At 55.7% G+C, this 15,953-nt stretch overlaps 1 protein-coding gene across 1 annotated transcript; it reads right to left on the reverse strand.

Annotated features, from left to right (window-relative positions):
* Window positions 1-6,656: 6,656 nt before the first annotated feature.
* LOC148051167 (uncharacterized) lies at window positions 6,657-9,713 on the reverse strand. Its single transcript, XM_087738326.1, has 4 exons — window positions 9,706-9,713; window positions 8,476-8,600; window positions 7,134-8,378; window positions 6,657-6,952 (listed from the first exon to the last, which is right to left on the reverse strand). Exons 1-4 carry the CDS (start codon window positions 9,711-9,713, stop codon window positions 6,657-6,659), a joined length of 1,674 nt encoding a protein of 557 aa, XP_087594452.1.
* Between the last annotated feature and the right edge of the window lie 6,240 nt (window positions 9,714-15,953).

Consider the following 15,953-nt stretch of genomic DNA (forward strand, 5'->3'; position numbering starts at 1 on the left):
TTAGTTTAGTTTCTTTCATGTTATGTTATTGTATTTGATTTTATCAAATTTTCTTTGGGTTTATTTTTTATTATTTTATTTTATGTTGGTTAATCTTACTTTACTTTACCTTGCTTTATGCGTTTTTATTTTATTTTGTTATTTAATGTTATGATTTTATCATTTTATTATTTTATTTTCTCTGATTTTATTTGAGGCTATTTTAGGCCATTTTGCTGAATCTCTTTCAGAGCCGATGCTCACAAGCATTAGCACAATGCGCACGTGTAGGCAGGAGCAGGCTGATGTGTTCTTCAGTTTAGTTGGAAAAATCATGCCCTGCAGTGTGGCAAAGGAAAGCCGCAGAAAGGAGCAGCAGGAATACGGGCCAAGCAGTCCCTCGTTTCTCAACAGTGCAGAAGAACTTGAAGAAGGAGGATGGGTCCCGACCACCCCCAGAAAAGTAGAAGAAGAAGAGGGGTGTGGTGCCCTGGGGTATTTTCCCAAGTAGGACACGGGTCGATGACAAGCACACCTTTTGCCTTCCAAAACTTGCTCCGCTGTGCTTCTTGGCCAGGGAGGCAGGAAAAGCGCTCTCCTGCCTGCCCTGCGCTTGGATCGCATGCAGGGAGAGCTGAAAAGCGGCAGCTGCGGAGGGGGCAGCAAGCCTGGAGCCCTTCCAAGCACAGGCTGTTTTGCACAAGCAAGAACACCTCGGGAAACGGAGCCAAGGCAAGAGCAGAGCTCGCTCCTGCTCCAAACCTGCAATGGGCAAAAGAGCCAGGGAGCGCCAGGGCACGAGCGGCGCCTCGGAGGTGCAAGAGCAGCAGGCAAGAACTGAGCCCCAAGGGCCCAGAGGAGCCCTGACAAGGGGCTGCGCTCAATGCTGTTAGAGAGGAGAAGCAGCAACCCCCCGGGGGCCACCCTGGGCGTCCGCCCTGGGAGTCTAGAAAGCGTCCTCCCCCCGCATGCGGGGCACAAGGGCCACCTTCGTGGAGCAGGAGCAGCAGGCACCTAGCCAAAATGGCCCAAAGGAGCCCTGGCAAGGGGCCGTGCTCAGTGCTGCAGAGGAAGGCAAAAAGCCCCGGGGGGTCACTTGCTGGCCCAGCGTGGGGGGAAAAAAGCCTTCGTCCCCCCAGCTGCAGGGCACGAGAGGCCATCTTCGTGGTGCACGAGCAGCAGGCAGTAACCCAGCCAAAAGGGACCAGAGGAGCCCTGACAAGTGCTCATGCTCAATGCTGCAGAGGAAGGCAAAAAGCCCCCAGGGAGCAGTGCCAGTCTGCCCCGGGGGAAAATTCCTTCCTGACCCCAGCGCCGCCGGCGACCGGCTATTCCCTGAGCACGTGAGCAAGACCTGCCTCCTCGGCCCACAGGCTGCTCACGCCTCCCAGGAGATGCTCAAGCCCGATTCTCCCTCCACCTGCTGCCACCTCAGGGCCTTCCCAGAGGGGCAAAATGCCCACGGCCTGATCCCAGTATTCCCATTAGAACTGTGCGAATGATGGCATTTTTACTACGCTGAATCAAATCCATTCTATTCACAACATGTGCTGTCTTTTACTGGAAAATACATAAAGGTAATGTTTGGAAAATTACTACAAGGCTACATTGTTTAGAATGAAAACACAAAGGCCACTTCAGCCAATGTCTCTACCCCTAGTATTACAAATAGCTACCAGGTAGAGTACTTGAGTGTCGGAGAAAGAACAGTCATAGCCTAGACACGTCCAAGTGCAAGTCTCCTTCAGTGAAAAAAATCACTCATCTGACAAGGAAATAACAGCAATGTCAGCAGCAGAGTCTTTAGAACAGTGTTTCTTTGTGGGAGCCCAAGCCCCGAGTTCAGCCATCTACCATAGCTACCTTATCCCCACACACGGGTATTGCTTTGAGCTTTGATGCCAGCAGCATCTCTCCTCTCCTTTCAGGGCAGCATTACAATACCAGGAGAGGGTGCCATCCAGCCAGAAACGCAGGATGCATTGGCAAGACAGCACTAAGCATACGCATTGAAATTAACCCCCAAAACAAGGCCATGTTTATAAGCACAACGCTGTGGCGTCCAGAATTACTAGGTAGTGCCTGAAAGCACTGCAGCAACTCCTGCAGGAATATGCCCAAAGTCTACATGCAGAGCCACATAAATTCAGGGTTTTTTGCTTGCAAATGCTTCATGGGTACCAGGATGCTGCTGTACTGTCTTTCTGAGACTCCCTGTAACTCATCCGTCTACTTTATTTCTTCAGAACCAACATCAGAAAGACACGGCAAAACCACAAGCTGATGACATCTACTAATTGTGGTGGAGAGGCGTATCTTTAAGGCGGCTGGAAAACAGGAGCAGGCAAACAATGCCAGTGTAGCTGAGAGAGAACTGGACCGCGTGAATACCTAAATGACAGCATTAATCCTCTAGGCAGGATTGCATTTGAATATCTGTCGTTTTAGTCAGTACACCCAATTCCCGGTCCTCCATAAATCTCAGCAATAGAGAATACAGAGTTAAAACTGGGAGCACAGAGACCAGCTTAGGGTAAAAACAGACTTAGAAAGTGTCCGGATGATGTGTCCAGAAAGCCAAATCCTACTTACCTTTAACAGAGAGTGCAGCTGGGGGGGAAAGGGGAAGGAAGAAAAGGTGGAGAAAAGGAAAAGGGTGGGCACACAACTGAAAAAGAAAGGAGCGCAGTTATCGCGAAGACCACTCTTGCTCTTTGATGCACGCAGATGCCTGCGTTCAGATGGGAAACAGCAGAAAAACCCTGACAGGGCTCCTTTTCACTGTCCTCCTCCCTGCGTGCGTGCTGGGACCTCCTCGTTTCCCCGAAGGCCTCCCAGACTCCCAGGGGGTAGCAAACAACTGCACCTGCAGAAGCAAAGGGGCGGCCGTGCCTCGGCTTCGGAGAGGCCCAAAGCCGCCCTGGGCCCCAGCAGCCCCTGGCGCCCCGGCATTTGCTTGGCCCCGAGGCCCCGCGGGGCCTGCCAGCACCGGGGACCCCCGGGGACAGAAGCCAAGGACAGCGGTCAGCCCCCGTGGGGAGAGGGACAGGGCTCTGTCCTCCCTTCTGGCCGCAGGAGGACGCCCTGGGCCGCGCCAGCACAGGGCGTCTCTCCTCCTCAGCGCCCGGGGGCAGCGAGGCCTGAGGGAGGCCCTGGGTGCCGGGCTCAGCCTGGCCGCTGCCAGCGGCTCCCGGCACGCAGCTCCTCCTGCCCAGGGCGGTGGCTGGAGCACAGCCAGAGCCACCCTTTGGGAAAGCCGTGCCGGTGCCCAGCAAAGCCCGGGCAGCTCCCCCCCGGCCCTGCCCCCGGCCCTGCCCCTCGCCCTTCCCTCCCCTCCCGCCCTGCGCAGGCCCAGCCCCCCAGCCGCGCCATTGGCCACGGCGGAGCCAATCGGCGGAGCCGGAGGCGGGCTGTCAGTCAGAGCCGGGTGGGGCGGGGCCGGAGGGGGCCGAGGCCCAGGGGCCTGAGGAGAAAGGGGCGGGAGCCGGGCCGGGGGCAGCCGGGGCCCGGGGGGAGCAGGGCCAGGCCAGGGCCAGGGCCAGGCCCAGGCCACAGGGCCAGGGGAGCTGCAGGAGCAGGTATGTGCCAGTGGGGATGGGCCTGGGGCAGGGGCCTGGAGGCCTCACCGCCCACGGGCCCCGCCACGGCCCAGTCCCCAGCCCTGGGCCCGAGGGCTCAGCCCCAGGGCCAGCCCCAGCAGCAGGGTGGGAGCGGTTCCTGCTGCTGCCCCCAGGGTCGCCAGCCCCAGCCCTGCCAGCTGGAGGTGGGTGTTTGATGTCCGCAGGGCAGGGGAAGGCAGAGTGGCCTCCTCTCTGCAGGCGGCTCCGGGCTTTGGGGCAGGGCATGCTGTGGTGGGGACAGGCCAGGGGCCTTTGCTGTCCCCTCCTGTGGGTCTGGTGCTGATGGACAGCCCCGCCTCTGCCGACAGCCTTTGAGAAATGGGGATTTCCAGACACGGAGCTGTTTCTGCCTCCTGGTGGGAGCACGCGCCGGGGCGTTGTTGGCAGAGCAGCCGGTGGGGAGCGCTCCTGGTTGGAGGCAGCTCCCTTGGCAGATGCTTGTGCTACCGCCAACCGGCCCAAAACCTTTCTAACGCCAATTTGGCATTCAGAAAGCAGGCCTTCTTTATTGCAGCGCTGGATGAACGGGGGATACCTCCGCCCAGCGTGCATGCCGTAGGTCACGCCAGCAAAGTGTTTATCAAACTTAAAACGCACATACTCCTTAATTTTCCGAGGAAAGTCATTGATATTACAATTGTTTCCCAGAAATCATTACCATCTTTCCCCTCCCACCGGAGCATGCGCTGTTTGATTCTGGGGCTTCTTTCGGGGGTCCTTGGTGGTCGTTCTCCTCAAGTTCCAGCTGTCCGCTTGTTGACCTCGTTGTTTTTTTCCACCTCAGCATGCTGATTTGGCTGTTTCCTTTTGTTAAGAACACAGCTGACACTCGCCAGTGTTCAGGGAGTTTCTTGGTTTATGTTCAGACTGCCCATGATCTTTGTCCTGAGCTCACTCTTTCATTCAGAGATTCCTTCTTACCTTACAGGCCTGTCCTCTGTCCTTGGTTTCTGCGGGCATGCTGATTCACTTCCTTCCTAGCTCTACTCTGTCCTTGGTAGCTGTCAGTTGTTGGTGACCAACTTCTTCTAAGCAGGCCTTGATGATGAACGCTTTGAAGCAGGCCTTGGTAATTAACTCCTTTTCTGAATCCCACGTGTAACACTTGTGCCCCTCTCTGGGCCCCAAGGTGGGATACCTGCCTGTCCCCCCACCCAAGCTGTGCTGCGGGCTTCTGGGAATTGGGGGTACCGAGGGCGGATGGTTTTACCACAGCCGGGAAGGTCCGGTAACCTGTCAGGGACTTTTTTTTTTCCTGGTGCTTGCAGTAGCAGGTTATTTGGTTTTGTCAATGTATTTTTTCTGAGGAAACTTCACCCAGGAAAGCGCAGCGTTTAGCTCTGGTTGCTCTCTGTGTGGATTGTGCCTGTCCTCAGCCAGGCACACAGCAGCTTTCAGAGAGGAACATGGACATGGACAAGCAAACGCTTGGGGCAGCTGCAGCGTAGGGATGGGGGCAGTCTGTAATATTTCTGTCAGGCTCAAAAGCTACAGGATGTTTCCATTGCAAGAGGCGAGTCTGTTGGGAGCCCCAGTCTCCCAAATTCCAAACGCCGTGTGTGAAAGAGTGCTGAGCCCCGTTGTTTCTTTCTGCTGCTCTCTAACGCAGTTTCTCTGGCTTTTTCTTTGGTTGGTTTTTAATGCCTGGTAGGTGTCCAAGCTCCGTTCCATCAAGGCACTTGCAAACCTGCCACTTGCCCAGCTTCTGCTGGGGGCCAAGCCAAAGGGATGAAGCCGCGTGCTCGTAGCAAGCCTGAAGCAAAGTTAAAGCGCTGAGAAGTTCCCCCAGTCAGCCCGGAGCCAGCGTGCAGCTGCGATGAGATGGAAGAGCCTGGGAAACCATTCGTCGGCAGGAGGCGATGGAAGAAGGTCCAGTGCGTGTGGCGCCCGGGATTAAGCGATACGCTCAGTTTCGTGTCTGGACCAGTACTGTGCTTGCCCTTTGACTAAGCCCCAGTTCAGAGCAGAAATTGTTGTTACTCCTCGTGGGTGCCAGAGCGCTGTTCCTGCTCTCTCCTCCCCGGTGCATGAATTTAATCTTCTGTGTCTAGGCAGGGCCTTGATAATGCTCCTGTGTGGGCACTGTGTATGTGAATGGCAGGTTTCCTGCATAGTTGTGACTGATCTTTCTTGCTTCTTTTCATGAGGAAAATCTTGATATGTACTGCGCAGGAACGATAGAAATGCAAAGAAGTGATGAAGAAAGAGGTGCCAGTCAAGGAGGGAGTGCAGGTTAGTTCTGTTTTTCAATTTTCTTGACTGTGTTCTAGCCAAAAGCCTTGTCTTAAACAATTGCAATGAGCTGAACTACTGGGTATTTCAGTAGCTTTCAGATGACCACCTTCAGTCCTTGCCCCAGCAGGTGGAAACACGGGATGGAGGTCAGCACGTGCGCCCTCAGGTCATAGCGGGGCCTCCTCAGCCCCGGGGTGGGGATGCTGTTCCTGGGGACGCTGGTTGCAGCCCGCGATGGGGATGCTGGCGGTGGGGCTGTCAGCAGCAGGCCAGGGCGGAGCTGGCAGTAGCAGCGGTGTTGGTACCAGGCCGGAGTGGGGATGCTGGTTCGGGGGCGGTTGTTCCTTTAGGAACGGCGAGGTGGCGCCGCGGCTGCAGCCTTTGCCGGGCAAGGGCAAGGTGTGAAGGCAGCAGAAGTGGAAGTGGCGCTGGGTGGGCCCAGGGCCGGCAGCGTGATGGTGGGCAGAGAGGGCTCCCGCATACCAGAGCGGTGAGGGCGTCTGCCGTGCCTTGCCCCTGCCCCCACCGCTCCGCAGCTTCTTCCCGGCCCAGGGGCTCCTGGGGGCTGCCCCGGGGGCTGCAGCGGCGTGCGTCCCACTGCTGTCGGGTGCTGCGGGGCACGGCCTGGCATGGGCTGCATGAAACCTGTCCCCTCAGGTGTGCGAGGGGCCTTTGCCCCCTGGCATCCCTCTGGCTTCTAGATGGCTTGGCAGGCACGTTGTTGCTGTTGGATGCTCTCCGCTTGCTGTGTCCTGCCTGCTGCCCGCTGCCGCCCCCACCGTGCCGTGCCCGCCCACCTTCCCCTCTGACAGCGTTTTTGAGTTATTGGGCACCTGGCACAACCACCCTCTTCTTCTTTTTCTTTGGTGGGATGCTGTCGCGCAGGGTGGTCTCTTGTGTTTTGGGGGCGCTGGCTGGTGCGGGGCGCTTGGCCTTCTTGCCGCCCATCTCTCCCGATCTGGGCACCATCTGGCAGGAGGCGGCACCCGGCGGCAGCGGCAAGCGGGTCAAAAGCACCCGGGGCTGCCTCCGCAGTGCCTCCTGCACCAGTTGGGCCGTGCGGGGTGGATGACGCTGGGGGGCAGCCGGGGGCTGGCCAGGGGACTCAGGAGCGGGATCTGCAGGGGGCTCAGCAGGGGAGTCTCCGCAAGAGCCTTCAGGGGATCCTTGCGGGGACTCTCCACAGGACTGTCGTCTGAAGTCTCCGGAGAGCTCTCCTCAGAAGTGTCCGAGGGGCTGAGTGGCAGCCAGGTGGGGAGGTCTGCCGCCACCGTGCCCTGCTTCCCCTCGGGGTCCTGCAAGGGGAGGCCGGCCCCCCCCAGAAGGGGTCGGCGTCCCCCAGCATTGCCGCTGCCAGGCGGTCCTTGGGGCAGTTGCCCTCCAGCCCGTTGTCCCAGAAGTCGGGGACTTCGCTGAAGGAGGCGGTGCTGGCAAGGCTGTCGGGGACATCAGGGAAGGTGATTTCACCGTCCCCCAGCATCACCGCTGCCACTTGCTCCTTGTTGCAGCCGCCCTCTGCCCTGTACTCCAAGAGGTGGGGGAGCTTGTTGAGGGAGGTGGTCAAGCTGGGGATGACGGGGACACTGGGGACAGTGTCCTCACCATCCCCCAGCCCCCCTGCCACGGCTCGTTCATTGGGGCAGCCACCCTCCGCCACGTACTCGGAGAGGTCAGGGAGCTCATTGAGGACGTCAGTGGTCAAGTTGGGGACGTTGGTGGTCAAGATGGTGTCCTCGCTGTCCCCTAGCCGCGCCGCCATGGCTTGGTCCTGGGGGCAGTCGCCGTCCGCCACGTACTCCGAGAAGTCGTGGAGCTCATTGAGGAAAGCAGTGCTGGCGAGGCTGTTGGGGAAATCAAGGCCATCAGGGACAGTGTCCTCGCTGTCCCCCAGCCCCGCCGCCGCCACTCGTTCACTGGGGCAGCTGCCCTCTGCCACGTACTCGGAGAAGTCAGGGAGGTGGCTGAGGAAGTTGGTAGAGTCGGGGACATTATCGACAGTGACCTCGCCGTCCCCCAGCCCCGCCACTGCCTCTCTCTCTTTGGGGCTGCCGCCGTATGCCCTGTACTCCAAGAAATGAGGGAGCTTGTTGAGGTAGGTGCTCAAGTCGGGGACTTCGGGGACACCGGGGACGGTGTCCTCGCTGTCCCCCAGCCCCGCTGCCACTGCTTGCTCCTTGGGGTAGCCATCGTCCGCCACGTACTTGGGGAGGTTGGGGAGCTCATTGAGGAAGGCAGTAAAGTGGAGGACATGGGGGACGGTGCCCACGCTGTCCCCCAGCGCTGCCGCCACCGCTCGCTCCTTGGGGCAGCCGTCCTCCGCCACGTACTCGGAGAGGTCGGGGAGCTCGTGGAGGAAGGCGGTGAAGCTGGGGCTGTCGGGGACATCGGGGACGGTGTCCTCGCTGTCCGTGGTGTCGAGCCAGGCGAGCACACGGCTGGCGGTGGTGTCCTCTGCCTGCTCAGGAAAGGCCTCGGCGAAGGCGTCTGGCCCCTGCTGGGGCAGATCCGCGGGCTTCCCCGGGGCCCCCGGGGTGGTCACCACTGCTGAAAAAGGAAACAAAAGCAATCGAACCCCGGGGCGATGCCAGCTTTGCTAAGCTTGGCCACCCGACCATGGGCTCTGCCACCCCCCAGACCTCACCTTTGGGCTTCGTCGTGGCTCTGCCAGTCGGCAGAGGCAGGGTGGTCTGGCGGGGGCTGGCAGCAGGGACAGTGTCCTCGATGGCCGCCCCGTCCTTGCTGGAGGCCTCCAATGGCTTCTGGGCGCTGCCGGGCAGGGTGAGGAGCACGGGGGGCCTGTGGGGTCCAGGGTCTCCCCCTGGCCCACGGCCCACGGCCCCAGGCCCATCGGCTGGTGGGGCACCAGTGTCCCTATCACCACCTGCTGTCCCCAGCTGTAGGCAGGGGGACAAGGAGCGGCCACGGTGGGGAGCTGCACCCTGCACGGGAGCTGCACCCCTTGGGGGAGCTGCACCGTGGGAGGGAGCTGCAGCCCAGGAGGGAGCTGCACGACACGGGGGAGCCGCGCCATCGGCGGGGCTGCACCCCTTGGGGGAGCTGCACACCATGAGGGAGCTGCACCCCAGAGGGAAGCTGCACGACACGGGGGAGCTGCGCCATCGGGGGGAGCTGCACCCCTTGGGGGAGCTGCACACCGTGAGGGAGCTGCACCCCAGGAGGGAGCTCAGGGCCTTCCCAGAGGGGCAAAACGCCCGCGGCCTGATCCGTCGGGGGGGCAACGATCCTTCCTGCGCCTGGCAAGGCACCAGTGGCTGCTCCAAAGCACCGGGACCCCCGCCAACATCTCTGCATCCCGTTCCTCACGGCTGCTGCCACTGGCTCCGCAGGGGATGAGGACGGCGAGCTCTGCAGTGCTCTTCAAGAAGGCATTCCCTTGCTCTTGCCACTGCTAGCCAGCTGAAAAGGCTAGCCAGCCTCGGGAACCTCCACGTGTTGGTGGTTCTTCTCGTCTCCAGCAGCCTCGGCAAGCCTCCTCCGGCCTTCCTCCCTCAGCCCTCGCCAAGTAATTCCACCGCCTCCTCAAGGACTTCCTCTCGCACTTCGTCTTCGGGCTGCCCCCAGGCCAGCTATGGCAGCGGGCCGCGGGAGCGTGCTCCCTTTTATGCTGTCCCGGGGCATGGTGACTGCTGCGTTGCCGGGTGGTGGCACTGTGACACGGGGGGACGGGCCCCCCCCGCGCAGCCCCGCCCGCCGGCCCTCCGCCCAGCATCCTTCCCAGGAAGGCCTTTGGGCTGCTGGCCCCGAGGCAGTCCCTGGGCCCAGGAGGCTCAGGGGGCTGTCCCTGCCCTTGCTGGCCATGCACTGGGCACAGCTGCTGGGCGTCCCGCTAACTACAGCTGGACATTCAGACTGCGTCATGAAGGCTGTTTGTACCATAGCCATGTATTTGGTTGTGGGGATGCCAGAGGTGAAAGCAAGGCTTTGGGTTCCCTCTGCGTGAACTGCGCAGAGCCGTAGAGCACGTGCAGGATGGCCTCGCCGCTCCTGACCGATGCACCAAGGGACATTTGCTACTACCCTGCTTATGGTGAGGTCTTCTTCTGGGAAAGAAGTCCCAAATTGTTTTCTCTTCTTGACCCTCTTTTTCCTTGCACTCAAGAGCTTTTCTCCTCCTTTGGCCTTCACCCTCAAGACCTTTCCTGAAAGTGACGGCAGCCCTCTCAGCCTTTGTCTTGCTCCTGCTAGTCGTCTTCCCCTCAGCTAGATAGTCCCGAAGGTCCCTGGAGGTCCCTGCCAACTCAGCCCTTCTCTTCTCTCCTCTTCTCTTCCCTGCACTCAGGATGAGGCGCAGAACAAGGAGACCACTCTTTGCCTGAAATGCCAGGGGGTTTACAGCTCCAGAAACACTTTCGAGGACACAAATCAAAAGGGATACAAGTAGAAACAGGATTTCATTTTAGTTGACTTAATTTTACTTTATTTTATTTTCTGCCTGGTTATGTTGGTTTATGTTATTTTAGTTTAGTTTCTTTCATGTTATGTTATTGTATTTGATTTTATCAAATTTTCTTTGGGTTTATTTTTTATTATTTTATTTTATGTTGGTTAATCTTACTTTACTTTACCTTGCTTTATGCGTTTTTATTTTATTTTGTTATTTAATGTTATGATTTTATCATTTTATTATTTTATTTTCTCTGATTTTATTTGAGGCTATTTTAGGCCATTTTGCTGAATCTCTTTCAGAGCCGATGCTCACAAGCATTAGCACAATGCGCACGTGTAGGCAGGAGCAGGCTGATGTGTTCTTCAGTTTAGTTGGAAAAATCATGCCCTGCAGTGTGGCAAAGGAAAGCCGCAGAAAGGAGCAGCAGGAATACGGGCCAAGCAGTCCCTCGTTTCTCAACAGTGCAGAAGAACTTGAAGAAGGAGGATGGGTCCCGACCACCCCCAGAAAAGTAGAAGAAGAAGAGGGGTGTGGTGCCCTGGGGTATTTTCCCAAGTAGGACACGGGTCGATGACAAGCACACCTTTTGCCTTCCAAAACTTGCTCCGCTGTGCTTCTTGGCCAGGGAGGCAGGAAAAGCGCTCTCCTGCCTGCCCTGCGCTTGGATCGCATGCAGGGAGAGCTGAAAAGCGGCAGCTGCGGAGGGGGCAGCAAGCCTGGAGCCCTTCCAAGCACAGGCTGTTTTGCACAAGCAAGAACACCTCGGGAAACGGAGCCAAGGCAAGAGCAGAGCTCGCTCCTGCTCCAAACCTGCAATGGGCAAAAGAGCCAGGGAGCGCCAGGGCACGAGCGGCGCCTCGGAGGTGCAAGAGCAGCAGGCAAGAACTGAGCCCCAAGGGCCCAGAGGAGCCCTGACAAGGGGCTGCGCTCAATGCTGTTAGAGAGGAGAAGCAGCAACCCCCCGGGGGCCACCCTGGGCGTCCGCCCTGGGAGTCTAGAAAGCGTCCTCCCCCCGCATGCGGGGCACAAGGGCCACCTTCGTGGAGCAGGAGCAGCAGGCACCTAGCCAAAATGGCCCAAAGGAGCCCTGGCAAGGGGCCGTGCTCAGTGCTGCAGAGGAAGGCAAAAAGCCCCGGGGTCACTTGCTGGCCCAGCGTGGGGGGAAAAAAGCCTTCGTCCCCCCAGCTGCAGGGCACGAGAGGCCATCTTCGTGGTGCACGAGCAGCAGGCAGTAACCCAGCCAAAAGGGACCAGAGGAGACAGTCCCAGCTGTGTTCCTGTCTGAAACGAAGAAATGTTTTTGCCTGTGTCCTGGTTTCAGCTGGGATAGAGTTGATTTTTTCTTCCCAGTAGCTGGTACAGTGCTGTGTTTTGGATTTAGTATGAGAATAATCTTGAGAACACACTGATGTTTTAGTTGTTGCTAAGTAGTGATTACACGAGTCAAGGACTTTTTAGCTTCCCATGCTCTGCCCAGTTCACAAGAAGCTGGGAGGGGGTACAGCCAGGACAGCTGACCTAGACTGGCCAAAGGGCTATTCCATACCATAGGACGTGATTCTTACTATATAAATTGGGGGGAGTTGGATGGGAGGCAGCGATTGGTGCTCAGGAACGGGCTGGGTATCGGTTGGTGGCTGGTGAGCAATTGTATCGTGTATCACTTGCTTTGTATATTATTATTGTATATTATTATTATTATCATCATCATCATCATCATCATCATCATCATCATCATCATTACTACTCCTACTCCTACTCCTACTCCTACTCCTACTCCTACTCCTAGTACTATTCTATTCCATTTTACTTCAATTATTAAACTGTTCTTATCTCAGCCCATGAGTTTTCTGACTTTCACCCTTCCAATGCTCTTCCCCATCCCACTGGGGTGCGGGGAGTGAGCGAGCAGCTGCGTGGTGCTTAGTTGCTGGCTGGGGTTAAACCACGACAGTCCTTCTTGGTGCCCAACATGGGGCACAAAGGGTTTGAGATAACAACAGATTAACCAGAGTGTACTAAGGAATTTGTATCTGTTAACAGTTGCCCGTCATAATTTTGATTCATCTGTTCTCGGTATTAGTCTACTTGATCTGCACCTTGCTCTTGTTTTTGCAGTACGTGTTAAAGATTGGTGTTGGTTTTTGCAGTTTGCTGTTCTCTGCAGTGATTGGTGATGTTTTGCTTTGGAGACTTCTTATTAAAACACTGACCTTGAGTGTTACCTGGTATTTGGGTTTTGTACTGAAGACATTACTGTACTTCGGGTACCACCTCATGGAGACAATTAGCAATTATACCTCCTCCTCTGAGAGGCTTTTTATGGAGGAAATACAGAATGGCACCTTCGCTGCCTTCTTCTATGATTCTTCATCCTTCGTTACAACAACTTTTTTGTATCTCGAACATCCTTCGGTATATTCCTTGGGAATATTGTTTCTGTTTTGTCTAAGGTTAATAAGCATTTTAAGAATATCATCCAGAGATCTGCCCCAAGGCTGGATAGTTACGAGTGGCAGGGTGTGTGGGAGAGTATGGGACATTCACATCCTTGGCATAGACTAACTCAGGAGAGGGTATTTCAAAGACCCAAAAGGGTACCGGTGGGCTTTTGGTATAGCTGCCTTGGAGATGGAGGAAATTAAACAGCTGTCTACCCTGCCTGGTCTCTCAAAGGACCCTTCTATTGTGGGGCTGCTGAGGGCTGAAGAACAAGAGGTGCCAATCGCTACCACAACAGTGCATCGGCGGCAATATCGCACCAACAGAGACTCCCTGATTCCCATCCGTAAGCTGATTCGTCGACTGGAGAGCCAAGGAGTGATCAGCAAGACTCGCTCACCTTTTAACAGTCCCATATGGCCAGTGCGAAAGTCTAATGGAGAGTGGAGACTAACAGGAGACTACCGGGGCCTGAATGAAGTCACGCCACCGCTGAGCGCTGCCGTGCCGGACATGCTGGAATTTCCATACGAACTGGAGTCAAAGGCAGCCAAATGGTATGCCACAACTGACATCACTAATGCGTTTTTCTCTATCCCTTTGGCGCTGGAGTGCAGGCCACAGTTTGCTTTCACTTGGAGGGCCATCCAGTACACCTGGAATCGACTGCCCCAGGGGTGGAAACACAGCCCTACCATTTGCCGTGGACTGATCTAGACTGCATTGGAACAGGGTGAAGCTCCAGAACACCTGCAATACATTGATGACATCATCGTGTGGGGCAACACAGCAGAAGAGGTTTTGAGAAATGGAAGAAAATAGTCCAAATCCTTCTGGAGGCCGGCTTTGCCATAAAAGAAAGTAAGGTCAAGGGACCTGCACAGGAGATCCAGTTTTTAGGAATAAAATGGCAAGACGGACATTGTCAGATCCCACTGGATGTGATCAACAAAATAACAGCCATGTCTCCACCAACCAGCAAAAAGGAAACACAGGCTTTCTTGGGTGTTGTGGGTTGTTGGAGAACGCATATTCCAAATTACAGTCTGATCGTAAGCCCTCTCTATCAAGTGACTCGGAAGAAGAACAACTTAAAATGAGGCCCTGAGCAACGACAAGCCTTTGAACAAATTAAACAGGAGACATTTCATGCAGTCGCCCTTGGGCCAGTCCGGGCAGGACAAGATGAACAAAATGTGCTCTACACTGCAGCCGGGGAGAACGGCCCGACCTGGAGCCTCTGGCAGAAAGCACCAGGGGAGACTTGAAGTCGACCCCTAGGGTTTTGAAGTCGGGGATACAGAGGATCCAAGGCTAGCTATACTCCAACTGAGAAAGAGACATTGGCAGCATATGAAGGTGTTCAAACCACTTCAGAAGTGGCTGGTAGTGAAGCACAGCTCCTCCTGGCACCCCGACTGCCAGTGCTGGGCTGGATGTTCAAAGGGAGGGTCCCCTCTACACATCACGCAACTAACGCTACATGGAGTAAGTGGGTTGCACCCATCACACAACGGGCTCGAATAGGAAACCCCAGTCACCCAGGAATCTTGGAAGTGATCATGGACTGGCCAGAAGGCAAAGATTTCAGAATATCGCCAGAGGGGAGGTGACGCGTGCTGAGGAGGCCCCGCTGTATAATAAACTACCAGAAAATTAGAAGCAATATGCCCTGTTCACTGATGGGTCCTGTTGTCTTGTGGGAAAGCATCGGAGGTGGAAAGCTGCTGTATGGAGTCCTATACGACAAGTTGCAGAAACTGCTGAAGGAGAAGGTGAATCGAGTCAGTTGGCAGAGGTGAAAGCCATCCAGCTGGCTTTAGATATTGCCGAATGAGAAAAGTGGCCAGTGCTCTATCTCTATACTGACTCATGGATGGTGGCAAATGCCCTGTGGGGGCGGTTACAGCAGTGGAAGCAGAGCAACTGGCAGCGCAGAGGCAAACCCATGTGGGCTGCTGCACTGTGGCAAGATATTGCTGCCCGGGTAGAGAGCCTGGTTGTAAAAGTACGTCACGTAGATGCTCACGTACCCAAGAGTCGGGCCACTGAAGAATATCAAAACAATCAGCAGGTGGGTCAGGCTGCTAAGATTGAAGTGGCTCAAGTGGATCTGGACTGGGAACAGAAGGGTGAATTATTTCTAGCTTGGTGGGCCCATGACACCTCAGGCCATCAAGGAAGAGATGCAACATATAGATGGGCTGGTGATCAAGGTGGACCTGACCATGGACACTATTGCACAGCTTAGCCATGAATGTGAAACATGCGCTGCAATCAAGCAAGCTAAGCGGTTCAAGCCTCTCTGGTATGGAGGACAATGGCTGAAATATAGATATGGGGAGGCCTGGCGGATTGATTATATCACAGTCCCACAAACCCGCCAAGGCAAGCGCCATGTGCTTCCAATGGTGGAAGCAGCCGCCGGATGGCTGGAAACATATCCCGTGCCCCATGCCACCGCCCGGAGCACTCCTGGGTCTTGAAAAGCAAGTCCTGTGGCGACAGGGCACCCCAGAAAGAATTGAGTCAGATAACGGGACTCATTTCCAAAACAACCTCATAGACACCTGGGCCAAAGAGCATGGCATTGAGTGGGTATATCACATCCCCTACCACGCAACAGCCTCTGGGAAAATCGAACGTACAATGGACTGTTAAAGACTACACTAAAAGCAATGGGCGGTGGAACATTCAAACATTGGGGTACACATTTAGCAAAGGCCACCTGGTTAGTCAACACTAGGGGATCTGCCAATCGAGCTGGCCCTGCCCAGTCAAGACTTTGACGTACTGTAGAGGGGGATAAAGCCCCTGTAGCGCACCTAAAAAATATGACGGGGAAGACAGTCTAGGTTACTCCTGCCTCAGGCAGAGGTAAACCCATCCGTGGGATTGCTTTTGCTCAAGGACCTGGGTGCACTTGGTAGGTGATGCAGGAGGATGGGGAATTCTGATATATACCTCAAGGGGATTTGATTTGGGGTGAAAATAGCCAATGAACTGAATTGTAGAATGGTAGTTGCTATATAATACCGGATGTCATCACTTCAATGATTACTATGTGCCATATCAACAGTATACAGTAAGAATCACCCAGATTAATGAAGAATGAACTTTGAGGAAACCGAGCAAAGTGCAGTGGTGATGGAACCAGAACGGGCTTCAGCATGCAACAATCCAACACCACACACCATCTCTCCTGCCCTGAAAGACTGTTATGACAGATGGAGCCCAAAGTCATGGACTAAATCAACTCAACAAACATT

Source organism: Nipponia nippon, unplaced genomic scaffold (assembly GCF_047370975.1).
Source record: "Nipponia nippon isolate SJK-2023a ecotype South Korea unplaced genomic scaffold, ASM4737097v1 scaffold_65, whole genome shotgun sequence".
In the NCBI taxonomy this organism is placed as follows: domain Eukaryota; kingdom Metazoa; phylum Chordata; class Aves; order Pelecaniformes; family Threskiornithidae; genus Nipponia; species Nipponia nippon.

Bases quoted from the DNA above. Each gene is read 5' to 3' on its own strand.
- LOC148051167 (XM_087738326.1), bottom strand. The intron at 8,379-8,475 runs GTGAGGTCTGGG...TTCCTTTTTCAG, and splicing joins AGCCACGACGAAGCCCAAAG to CAGTGGTGACCACCCCGGGG. The intron at 6,953-7,133 runs GCAGGACCCCGA...AGCCCCCTGCAG, and splicing joins GGGGGGGCCGGCCTCCCCTT to ATCCCGCTCCTGAGTCCCCT.